Source organism: Lacerta agilis, chromosome 2, assembly GCF_009819535.1.
Source record: "Lacerta agilis isolate rLacAgi1 chromosome 2, rLacAgi1.pri, whole genome shotgun sequence".
Taxonomy (NCBI): domain Eukaryota; kingdom Metazoa; phylum Chordata; class Lepidosauria; order Squamata; family Lacertidae; genus Lacerta; species Lacerta agilis.
This window is the reverse complement of record NC_046313.1, coordinates 104620279-104633066: the sequence shown is the minus strand read 5'-3', so window position 1 is coordinate 104633066 and position 12788 is coordinate 104620279. Positions and strand designations below refer to the sequence as shown.

General features: G+C 47.3%; 1 protein-coding gene across 1 annotated transcript; it reads left to right on the top strand.

The window, feature by feature from the left end:
* Positions 1-2147: 2147 nt before the first annotated feature.
* On the top strand, positions 2148-11353 carry C2H6orf136 (chromosome 2 C6orf136 homolog). The gene is made up of 6 exons (XM_033141554.1): positions 2148-2397; positions 5548-6066; positions 7816-7904; positions 9865-10065; positions 10755-10824; positions 10974-11353. Exons 1-6 carry the CDS (start codon positions 2269-2271, stop codon positions 11130-11132), a joined length of 1167 nt encoding a protein of 388 aa, XP_032997445.1. The 5' UTR covers positions 2148-2268; the 3' UTR covers positions 11133-11353.
* Positions 11354-12788: the final 1435 nt, after the last annotated feature.

Genomic DNA, 12788 nt, shown 5'->3' with positions numbered 1-12788 from the left:
GGTACTCTCATTTACCTACTCATATTGAAATGCTGCCCCTCAGTGTGGCCAAACTTAGATTCACAAAATGTTTAGGGGTGCGCGTACCCCTGCGTCCTCCCAGAAAAAAAGTACTGGGTGTACCTAAACTCACTGAAATCAATAGTCTATAGAATTCTATGTACGCATGCCGTGTTTGATAGCTGCACTCATAACTGAAGCAAACATTTTCTGAGAAAATTACAGAAGTGGAGTTGTGTCTGTTGTAGCACGAGTTTGACGACACCTTAAAGGGTTCAAATAATATTGTGGTGTAAGGTTTTGTGGATGAGAACCCACCTCATCGGACACATATATAGTTCCTAACTTTATGTGTGCATACAGAGGGAAATACGTTATTGCGAAGGGAGGCTGGAAGATAGAGCAATGCGCAATTTCTTTTTACTGTGAAAGCGAGAGCCGTTCAAAAGGAGTAATTGATGCAATCTGGTCTGTGTTGGTGTGACCAGCTCTCAACTGGTAATAAACTGGTAAAACCAGATTAACTTTCACCAACAGCAACAAGTAGGAAAAGTGAGCTAAAAGACTGGGCTTAAAGACTGGAATTGAGCAACTTTGTGTTAAGGGTGTAAGGATTCACCAAGGGGGTTGCTGTAATATTGAAGCCTATTACGATACATATTGGCTCTCAACTTTTGAGATCTATGTCTTTACCTGTCATTAAGCCTTTTAGAGGGCTGTATTATCATTTTCCTATCCCATCACTTTTAAGGGCATGAGGTTTCTTTCACTATCCTGGGTAGAGGACGTGGCTTTTTCAAAGGACTGTAATGAGAGTGTCTGAAAGAGACACCTTTATGCAATACATTGTGAAACTGTTGCCCTTTTACTTGTCACGAGACATTTTTTTAAATGCACAGGAGCACTTTGTTGTTAGGGGCATGGTTATGTCAAATCCCCTCCACGCAAAGGCACCTCTAACTACATGTGCTTTGGGGCTTTTACATTTAATTATCCTACATAACTAAAAGCGAAGTTATTCTAGTGTTGATTGTTTTGACTACATAAGCGCAAGAGGGAGACAACTGCAGCTTTGGGGAACAAAATTTGTTGTTGTCCAGTCGTTCAGTCGTGTCCGACTCTTCGTGACCCCATGGACCAGAGCACGCCAGGCACCCCTATCTTTCACTGCCTCCCGCAGTTTGGCCAAACTCATGCCAGTCACTTCGAGAACACTGTCCAACCATCTCATCCTCTGTCGTCCCCTTCTCCTTGTGCCCTCCATCTTTCCCAACATCAGGGTCTTTTCCAGGGAGTCTTCTCTTCTCATGAGGTGGCCAAAGTACTGGAGTCTCAACTTCAGGATCTGCCCTTCTAGTGAGCACTCAGGGCTGATTTCTTTAAGGATGGATAAGTTTGATCTTTTTGCAGTCCATGGGACTCTCAAGAGTCTCCTCCAGCACCATAATTCAAAAGCATCAATTCTTCGGCGATCAGCCTTCTTTGTGGTCCAGCTCTCACTTCCATACATTACTACTGGGAAAACCTTAGCTTTAATTATACGGACCTTTGTCGGCAAGGTGATGTCTCTGCTTTTTAAGATGCTGTCTAGGTTTGTCATTTTTTTCCTCCCAAGAAGCAGGCGTCTTTTAATTTCCTGACTGCTGTTACCATCTACAGTGATCATGGAGCCCAAGAAAGTAAAATCTCTCACTGCCTCCATTTCTTCCCCTTCTATTTGCCAGGAGGTGATGAGACCAGTGGCCATGATCTTTGGGGAACAAAATGTATTCAAGTTATTATGAGGAGGGGGGGTTTGACCCCCCCCTTAAAAAACCTGCCCAGTGAGCCCTTGCTGTGCTCAGTGCATGCTGTGTGTGTGATGTGAGAGGATGGGAAGGAATATCCTGTCGGCCCTCTGCATTTCTAGCACTCTCGACTCCCTCACATGGAGGATGCTGTCAGCTGCGATACAGAACCGGAAGTCTTCCTGCAGCAGAACCATAACCCCTCGCAGCAGCAGCAGCAGCGGCAGCAATCTCGTTGCGCAAGCGCAGCGGGCGAAGAGATCTCGCTCGCTCGCGGAAAGTTCAAAGCGGGGTCGGGGCCCCGCCAAGAGGGCGCCTGCGCACGCCTTCCTCCTTCAGCCCAAGGAGACTACGGCACTGCGCCTGCGCATTTGGAGGATCCCCTGCCGGCGCAGGCGCTGTGGCTTCGCCGGCTGCAGCAGGCGCTTTCTGAGGCGAGAGGCGTTGGGCTGGAGGTGGGGAGCCGCCCTGTGTCCGCATTATGTACCAGCGGAGCCGGGCGGTGGCCGGGCGCCTGGGGCCCCGGTGCCCTTGGAGGTGGGGAGGGAGCGGCAGGCTCCGGCTGGGCCACGGCGACGCGGCGCGATGCTGTTACCGGGCGCGACCGAAGGTGAGAGAGCGAGCGAGCGAGCGAGCGAGCGAAGGAGAGAGCGGGAGGCTGGAGGGCGGGGGTGAGGGAGGGGGCGTGGCCAGACGGCCCTGCTCCTTTCTGAGTGCTGATGATGGGAGTCCCGGAGGGGAGGGCTGCTTGGGGGTGGTGGTGTTGGCACGTGGTCCGTGGGACCAACTTGCTGAGCACTGAGCAGGGTTGGGTAGGATCGCGAGTGGTGAGATTGGCAACTGGATCGTTGTTCGTGCCTCTCTCGTGCGCTGAGCCCGTGTGTGTGTGTCTCTGTGTGTGTGTGCACACAGCATGTGGGGGGGGGGGGCTTGAGTGCATGATGAAGTGGACCCAGTACCCTGGAAACGTAGGTCTGCATGGTTCTTAAAGTGCCACAATACGCATGCCCTCTTTATGTATATTTGCATACATACGCCCATTGCTTTTCTTTCTAAAATAATGTTAGGGGTACTCTCGTTTTGACTCAAGAAAATCACCATTTTATAGTTCAGGTCGGGAAAAATAAATACAGGTAATGGACAAAAGTATAAAGATTCACTGCATGCACCACCATTTATTGGCCTTCTAAGAATCAGATCTTCACAAGAAGGGCTTGGGTTGGGGGCTGTTCTAAGATGAGCTATATAGCAGTGACAGGAGGAGGAGTGACTACTTGTAAGGAGGACAGAGAAGAAATGTCGTGGTGCACCCGGAGCAGCAAAAGCAGACAGCTTCCTGTGCCCCACCTACAATAAAACATGCCTCTCCCGTATCCGGCTCTACAGCCACAGCAAGCACTGTAACTTTCCAATGGTTTGACTTCATCCCTGAAGGCGCACTCTTCCATTGTCCCCAAGATAGACAACAAACAGTGCGGAAGCATGGAATAGTATCTGTAGGCAAGGGCAGATTGCTGAAGTGGGACTTACTGACTGATCACTGGATACCATCTTAGTCTGTGAAGCTTCCCTAAGCTCTGCCCACACGTTTTCAGGTTTTGCCCTGCTTTTATGGCAACTGGAAAACTGACATTTTCAAAATACCAGGTTCTGCCTCTGATATTGTTGCTAGGCATTTTTACTTTGCACTATCTTGTGTTTCAGTTTCTGTGCAATGCTGAACACAAAAAATGGCCACTTAACTGATGTGCAACCCATACAGCACAAAAAGGTAAAGGGACCCCTGACCATTAGGTCCAGTTTTTGACGACTCTGGGGTTGCGGCGCTCATCTCGCTTCATTGGCTGAGGGAGCCGGCGTACAGCTTCCAGGTCATGTGGCCAGCATGACTAAGCCACTTCTGGCGAACCAGAGCAGCGCAAGGAAATGCTATTTACCTTCCCGCCGGAGTGGTACCTATTTATCTACTTGCACTTTGACATGCTTTCAAACTGCTAAGTGGGCAGGAGCTGGGACCGAGCAACGGGAGCTCACCCTGTCGCGGGGATTTGAACCGCTGACCTTCTGATCTGCAAGCCAGAGCTTGTGGTTTAACCCACAGCGCCACCCACGTCCCTATACAGCACAAAGGCAACAATTATTAACAGCACAGGTTGTATTTCTTCAGCATCAACTTAACTGATGTGAGCTGGTGTGAGGATGTGAAATATCTAAAACAGTTCTATTCTCGCTGAATACCAAGGTAGCCTGGGAGATGGGAACTGGCTGGTGCAGGAATTGAAGAAAGGAATATGGGACTGTTCTCTTTAGATCCTTATATAGGCCTGGTGCCAGAACCAGTAACTTAGCAGTTGTCAGTTTTGTGTCAAATCTTGCCACACTTCCCATTTATGTGGGTTTTTAAAAAGAGCTGAGGCCTTAAGGGGAGAATGGTGGCTGAGGCTGTAGGACTTCTTAATGTGCCTTTTTAGAAATAAGAAAGGGGAGCCTTGGTGCACCAGTTCCTCCCTCTTGCTTCTCAAAGTAACTTAGCAAAATGGAGTTCTAACCGTCAAGACTGTTGAAATTAGCAAAGCCAATTGCAAATTGTTTCACTTTTCTCTATCATATTGTCACCCAGTGGTCACTCACTGTGGTTCTCCAGCAGAAGCTCTGATGAACATTTGATTATGCTTGGAGTTCATCTCATTTGGTTAAGTTCAGGTTAGAGGTGTGTGGGAGGCAGGCTATCACCTAGCGTAAACCCACATCTTATGCGCAGTTGTGCACATTCAGCTTTATGTGCTTGGCAGTTTTTTTGTTTTTGTTTTTAAACAATTGAAAAGGGGACAGACATCTGGCGGGGGCGGGGAGAGACTTTAGCAATCCTACCTGCCGTTGCACCCAATGTGTTTTGACTAAATGTGATTTTGGCTTTAGGTGTGATCCCCAGAATGTAACCTCCGCATAAGTTGCGGGTTTACTGTACATCCTTTGAATACTTGGGAAGAGGAGTTCTGCCCTCCATGTTTGCCAGTGTAGGTAGCTCAATCAGTGGTCGTTTTGCAACTATCAAAGGCTTTCTCCCTAGTCATTGGAGCACTTTCCACCATTGTGTCAGTGAAGAAAATGGACCTTTGTTCATCCCCTCTTTGTTTATTCTATGCCATGGTGTAAATTTTTTGGAGTATTGCTTAGCCTTTCATATATTAGTATATAATTAGTTTTCCCCATCTTGTTGTAAGCTGCTTTGAGGGCCTGTGTGTAGGGCTTTATTGTTTTTGTTTGTCACTGTGATTTGTATTTTTGTGTCTTTATATTGTGATCCTCAAATGAAGGGCAGTATAGAAATTTTAAAAAGAGAAATAAAAAGCAGGATGTCAGTATGACTTAATTGTGTTTATAACCCAATTTCACTCCCAATAAAACAAACAAATATTGTGATTTTATACATTACACAGATGAAGCAATCTTTCTTTCTTTTCCCGTGGATGTTAGTTATTTTGTCAAGTGAGGTCGGGTGGCTCAGGAGGATAATTTAGGTCAGGCTTCCTCAAACTCGGCCCTCCAGATGTTTTTGGCCTACAACTCCCATGATCCCTAGCTAGCAGGACCAGTGGTCAGGGATGATGGGAATTGTAGTCTGAAAACAGATGGAGGGCCAAGTTTGAGGAAGCCTGATTTAGGTGCTTTTGCAAGCTTCTTTCACTTCTCAGGAGTTCCAGGGGCACAGCTGGGCTACCTAGATTTAATTGTCCTCAAATACCTTCTTTTATTCTAGGACCTGGATGGCTTATGGGACAAACTACCTCCAGGGCTAGTCTCTTCCGGTTCCATAGGACCGACATTCCACTCCCTCTTCACCAAGAACCCACCAGAAGTTCCCACCGTCCTGCCTGCACCTCCTGGGGACAACTTTGCCGTTATCAACAGTACGAAACTGAAGACCAGCCTTTGCCCGCCAATGCATTATCTAGAGACTAGAGTCCTTCCCCACCCCGCTGTGCTTTCCCCACCAGAGGGCATGGAGGGCGCCATCACCCTGGTGAACGGGAGGCAAGAGGACGACATTGCGGTGCAAGAGAGCAAAGGGCTGGACGGTGCCTCTTTAGACTCCCTGCACAGCCTTTTCCACGGCTGGCAGTACCGATCGCCTTACCAGGCTTCAGACGTAGCACTGGGTCCCCTTGCACCTTTCAGGGCTACTACCGGGACTCCCTCCCCAGTTAGTTCTTCAGAAAGGGATGACCCCAGCATGGAAGAGCATCTTGCAGTCATGCATCAGAAACTACGGAAAGAGGTATAGATGGGGGATCTTGTCCTGTTATGGGGCTTATTGCTTTTGCTTTGCTAGGGCTGGAAGACTTCCCAAAAGCAGGCTAGTATATTCTGAACTCAATATTGGAATAAGGAGTGGCATAGCAGGCTGGGTTCTGTTCTGTGTGGCTTGGGCAGGAGTTAAGGGCCTCTTCTTGTTCCTCATCTTAACATACTTGGAGGTTAGGTTCAGCGTTTACTACTCAAGAGGTCCGGAGGGTGGCAACACGAGACGAGGCCTTCTCTGCAGTGGCTCCCCGTTTGTGGAATGCTGTCCCCAGGGATGTTCGCCTGGTGCCTTCATTACACACCTTTAGGCACCAGGCAAAAACATTCCTTTTTAACCAGGCCTTTGGTTGATCTGATTTACATCCTATGCCCTTTTAAAATGGCTTTTTTTTTGGGGGGGGGCGGGATAGCTGTTGGGTTGTTGCTTTTATTTTTATTAGGTATTTTGTGGTTTTATATCTTGATTCTATTCTGTGAACTGCCCTGAGACCCCTGGGTATTGGGCGGTATATAAATTCAATTAATAATAATAATAATTTATGAGATAAAGTCACCCTGAGGTGGTTTTTACATGGTGAATATCATGAATGTTAGTTTTGTGTACTAAGATCTGAAATCTTCTATGCCACAACCCTTGTCTGCAGTGCTTTCTTTGTTCTAGTGTCTTCCCTTCATGAGAAGACACAAATAATTTATCACGCAAAACTGGCTTGGGCTGCTTACACAACAGATATTTAAAGCACATTCCTTCCCGCCCGCCCCCCAAGAATCTTGGGAATTGTAGTTCTCCCATCAGACCTATAATTCCCAGCACCCTTAACAACTACAGTTCCCAGGGTTGGGCAGGGGAGAGTCATGTGCTTTAAATGTATGGTATGTACCCAGTCTTAGTGGAAATGCCTGCCACATTGAGAAGTAACACATGAATCTTTCTACATCTCTTTGGATGACTTCCAGCCACCTTATTTATCTTTGTTATTGGTAGGGGTGGAGGGGTGAGGAGTAGGGTGGAAGTAGCCTCAGTGAGGAAGCCTCACTGTCACAGGCAACAGGCGGTGGGAAAAACCCCTGCCTGCTTGAGACCCTGGAGGGCCTAGAAATTATAGCAGTAAAGAAATACCACTGAGAACTGAAAACTTGAAATTTAAGTGTAGGATTTTATATTTTAAGGGCCTGAGTATTTGACTTCTAAAAGCCTCTTTTGTAATGAGGCTGGAGTTCAAGGCAGAGATCCAAAAAACCCAAGAAGTAGCTTGGAGTTCTCCTCTTACAACCACCTCCTGGAGCTACTCATGAAAGCCAGGGGATCAATATCCAGCACGTAACAAGTCCCATCCATGCAGGAAAAGTTTTGTTATGTGCACGAGTCTCAGAATCCTGGCCCACTTTCTTACTAAAGTGTATATTCCAATTCTATTTTATATTTGTGCATGGAAGGCTGATTCAGAATATCAGATTTTAAACTGTAAATTTCCACATACAAAGTTGAGGTTTTCGCATTGGAATTAACCAAGAGTATGTTCCCACTCCCCTGGGTCAAACCTAGGCCAAAGAGCCCACAATCTGAATTGAGGAAGAAAGAGCTGTTAGCCACGTACTATATATGTGAAAGCTGAGGACGGGGAAGTTTTTTGAAGGTAGCACTGGAAGCCTGCAGCTGGGCTGGGAATGTTTCATAGTTCATTGTTTTTGTTTTCTCTCCCCCCCCCCCCCGCTCCTCCAGTTACCATACTTCTTTTTGAAGACCCACGACTATGGAATCTACTCCCAGGAAGTAGAGTTCATCAATGAGATTCTGCATCTGAGGACACGGTCAGTTCTAGGAACGGTGAAGGGATTTGAGGGGGGGATGCCTGCCGGCTGAATGATCTGCTCTCTGATGACGGGGGGAAAGGTTCTGTGAGACGTTTAAAGTAGATGAAAGAAAACAATCCCTTCTATCCCTTGTGTAAGTTGAAGATCTAATGGTTGCATAGCAGAAGTTATCTGGCTCTCTGTGGGAAGCATCCCAAAGATAATGGCAGCCTTCTGACCGTCTTGAGGACTCAAGAAAGCAGGCAGAACCTAGACAGTCTGAATCACCGGCAGAAGCGGCTTGCTATATTCACTGGGCAGTACTCAAATCTTGCCAAAATGGCACCTGTCCCAGTGCCCTAGCTGGCACTCTACCTCATCTTTTGTATTTTATTTATTAAAATCCACCCCACTTTTCATCAGCCTGTCTTTAGGGCAAGGTTTCTCTCACAATTCCCCATCTATTGCATCTATTTTGTCTTATAATTACATACCCTGTCCTGTTCACGTTGGATGTGGCGCTTGGCAAACGGCATCACGCTGCAGACACACAGCAAGAGCAATAAAGAGCTCAGGCTGGGCTTCCCGGAGTCATGCCTTAGGTAAAGGTGAAGGTACCCCTGACCGTTAGGTTCAGTCGCAAACGACTCTGGGGTTGCGCACTCATCTCGCTTTACTGGCCGAGGGAGCTGACATTTGTCCGCAGACAGTTTTTCCGGATCATGTGGCCAGCATGACTAAGCCGCTTCTGGCGAACCAGAGCAGCGCATGGAAACGCTGTTTACCTTCCTGCCGGAGCGGTACCTATTTATCTACTTGCACTTTGACGTGCTTTCAAACTGCTAGGTAGGCAGGAGCAGGGACCGAGCAATGGGAGCTCACCCCGTCGCGGGGATTCAAACCGCCGACCTTCTGATCCGCAAGCCCTAGGCTCTGTGGTTTAGACCACAGCGCCACCCACGTCTCTGAATATTTTGAAATGGACTCTCATGTGCCTATGCTGTTTGGCAAATACCTTTCCATTGAATTTGAGGTGAGCATGAACGTAGATATACAGGGCTCCCTTCTAGCATGGGCCCCTTGTAATACGGTGAAGTGTTGCTTCTGCCTGAGAGCATGTTGGAAGAAACAACTGTATGAGGAAAGAGCTTTGGACCCTCATCCCTGTGCTCTGATATTGGTTGGATGTTCTTGCTTCAGCTTACTGAAACATCCCCAACAATTGATGCTACTTCAGTTATCCTCTGAAATCCCTTGGTTGCCTTCAGCATCTAGCTGTTCTGTGGCAGGGGATCATATGCTCAAAGGTCTAATTCCCAAATATTTGTGAATTAATTACTAACTTGTAGCAGAATTTGTATGTTTCCTCTTCTTTCCCCCACCCCCAACAAGCATTTTGTTTAATGCGAGATTACATGAGTTATCCGTGGCATTTGATCTGTTTCATGTGTGAGTCTTTGTTGTAGTCCTCGGGGGCTAAAAGGCATGTGTCAACTTGCCCCTGAGTGAGTGAGCAAGCTGATCGGGGGTTGCCAGTGTCCGCAGAGACCTTCCTATAGGGCCCTCTCCCACACCTGAAATTAAGCTTGAAAAAAGCCCTATGTTGTAGTTGGCTGAAAAGGTGGTGATTTGTGTGGAGTGCTCACAACAGTTTCTCTAGCTTACAAATGGGCCCCCAAAAGGCTGGCTACCCTTGGTCTATTTAGGGAAGGAAGAATGGTTGGGGGAACCTTCTTAATCAGCTTTCCAGGAGTTATGGCTGGAACTGTACTGCTTTTGTCTAAACCTGCAGGGATGAACAGAAAGGTAAGTTCAAGATATGTCGTTCTGCTTGAGATGGCAGTGTGAATCATCTGTCTCGGTAGGGCTGAGAGGACTAGGTCATTCCCTATCTGGGAGGGTGGGGGAAAGTGTGTCTTTATTTCCTATGCCAGTCTGACCTTTCCATTCTCTTCACCTCTCTGCCTCCCATCACCAGCGGCCGAACCATGTACCAGCTAGCGCTGACCTTCTGCCGTTTCTTGGCTTGGAACTACTTTGCCAGTTTGCACATGGAGGTGCTGAAGGTGACACAGCACTCTGAGAACTGGAGCATCCAAGCCCGGTGGCGGATTAAAGGGCTGCCTTTCCATGTATTCCTTTTGCGCTTCTACAAGAAGGATAAGAGTGAGCTGTACAGGTGAGTTATCTCCTTTGGGGTAGCAGTCTCTTTAGAGCTGAGCAGCCCCAGACAAATGTACCATCTTGTGTAAACCCTGGCATCAGAACTAGGGCTTTTGACGTGCTTCTATCGTTTTTTGGGAGGGGGGGGGGGAAGGAAGTGAAAAGGTAACCATCTTGCTCTGTCTTAATGGAATTCTTACACCAGGGCTAGTCTTCTGAAAGCACTGTACTGTACAGTGGCACCTTGTTTCTTGAACTTAATCCGTTCCGGGAGTCAGTTCGATTCCTGAAACTGTTCGAAAACCAAGGCATGGCTTCCGATTGGCTGCAGGAGCTTCCTGCACTCAAGCAGAAGCTGCGTCGGATGTTCAGCTTCCGATAAACGTTCACAAACTGGAACATTTACTTTCAGGTTTGCAGAGTTCGGGAGCCCATTTGTTCGGGAGGCAAGCCGTTTGAGAACCAAGGTGCCACTGTATTTAGACTGGCTTGCTATGGCTAGGGTTAAGTAGCTATGGGAAAGTCTTAAGAAAAATAGTGTATTCTGCTTATTTGGGTGCTGCTTGAGGGCTGTTAGCATGAGCTGAGCCTTTCAGATGCGGTAATATATTCAAAACGTGTACTTTCATGCTGTTATTTGTTGGAAGACGTCGCCCAAGTGATCTTTTGCCTAATTTTTTTTTTTATAAAAAAATTCCTCTCCAGGACCTATGATGCCTATTCCACTTTCTACTTAGATTCACAAGGGTTGATTAAGTGTCACAGGGTAAGCAAGGTGAGTGTTGGTGCATGAATACCACCTGCAGGGGAGAGTAGAAACACTCTCTCCCTCCCCGCACCTGCCACCCCTTCACTTTGCTTGGTTCTAGAGACAAAGATCTTTTATACTCACCAGCCTAATTCCTGCCTTTTCCCCCCTTGCAGCTCATGCCATCCGAGCCTCCCCTGAACAAGTTGAAAAAGCTTGTCGTAGCCTCGTTGTTGGGCCTGGGCCTGTCAGAACAGAAGCCGTCACTGCTCCTGCTGTTATCAATTCTGGCTGGCAAGCAGCAGGAAGCACCACTAGGCTGTAGGGATAGCTAAAGTCCAGCCCTCTCGCTAGTCATGTCTCTCAGCTCATTGACACTATGTGTGTGTGGCGGCAGGATGCCACTAGTGGCTCATTGTGTATTGGTGTTGCCTCTCTATAAATAGCGTGGGCTTTGCCTTCCATGTGGCTATGCTGTCAGTTGCACCAGCAAGCGCTGTATAAAGATGGTTGTAATTTAATCTGTACATAATAAAAAGGTTTATGTTGAAAATAAGTCTGGGTGAATAAAGCGGCTCCATCGTGGAAGCACAACTTGCGTCTAAACTACTGACTCAGAACAGAGGCCCCCGTTTCACAACACCCTTTTCAGCAGCATGAAAAGGCAGTCCCTGTTTCGGCAGTCTTTCAGGGCACATGCAGATGGCCAAAAAGGGTTGGCGTCTTTCAGATGCCGATGGTCACCATGGAGCACTTTATAAAGATCGCCATGAAATGAGGAATGCCTCTATGGATCAAAGTGCTTGCCGAGAAGGGACAGAATCAAGGCATATAACGTGTAAACAATTTTTCATAAAGGGTGGCTTGTCTTGGCAAGAGCTTCTTTGCACTGAAAATTGAGCCGCATGAAAATTTTGTCCAGCGCCAATCTAAACTTATGGTTGATTTTATATTGTATCTTAAAAATCATTATAAGGATGATTGTATTAATCAAAACAATTCCTCGGATGGGCTAGGAAAGTTATTAGTATAAATATAAGCTACCAGTTACCTAACTTAAGACACAACTTCCATCATCCCTGACCATTGGCCATGGTGGCTAGAGCTGATGGGAAGAGAGTCCGACAGCACCTGGCAGGCCACAGCTCAGTCACCCTTGGCTTAAGAGAAACAGAGATGGAGTTGACACTATAAATCAGAGGTTTTCAATCTTGTTGAGTCCATGGTTCCCTTGACCAACTACATTCTTTCTGCGGCACCCCTGAGGGACTCAGGAGCCCAGTTATGTCATCTCTTGCCTGCAGAGCTGGCTGCCTCTCACCCTTTTTCAAACACACTCCCCTCTCCTTGGGAGTCCTCCAGGCAGCCGCTGCTGCCACCCCTGGTCTCTAAGCTGTCCCCCCTGAAAGAGAGGTGCCTCCTCACAATGCCCCACAGGGGCCTGGGAAGCACCTCCTGGCCAGCCCCAGAGGCACCATTCGCCTGGGGAGATTATAGCCAGGGCTGCTGCAACAAACAGCTTTGACAACCTTTGGGGGAGGTAGAGATTCAAGAGGGTATCAGAGGGAAGGAAAGAGGGACAGAGGCAGGCCAGTGTTGCCTGTGGCACCCCTGACCATCATTCAAGGCACCCCAGGGTGCCAGCGCACACTGGATGAAATAAATAAAAGCCTATTTCAGATTTCTCTGCAACACATTTCTGTATCATACATAGGGTTTTTTCTACTATGTAACTAAAAACAAGGCAGGCATTCCAGCTTCCTGTAGCAACATTGTAGATTTTGTACTGAGTACAGGCACAGCAGATTTTACATTAGTAAATCCCCCATCGGCTAGTACAATCTTTGGGAAGCTTTATTGAGGTATGGTGTCAAATGTCACAATTGTGTGAGCACAGAAGGTGGTACTGTGAAATAGTCTTAAGAATGTCAGCTTTCTTTTCGCTAAAGAGAAAATGTTAATCTTAATGATTACAAAGATGCTTAAAAACG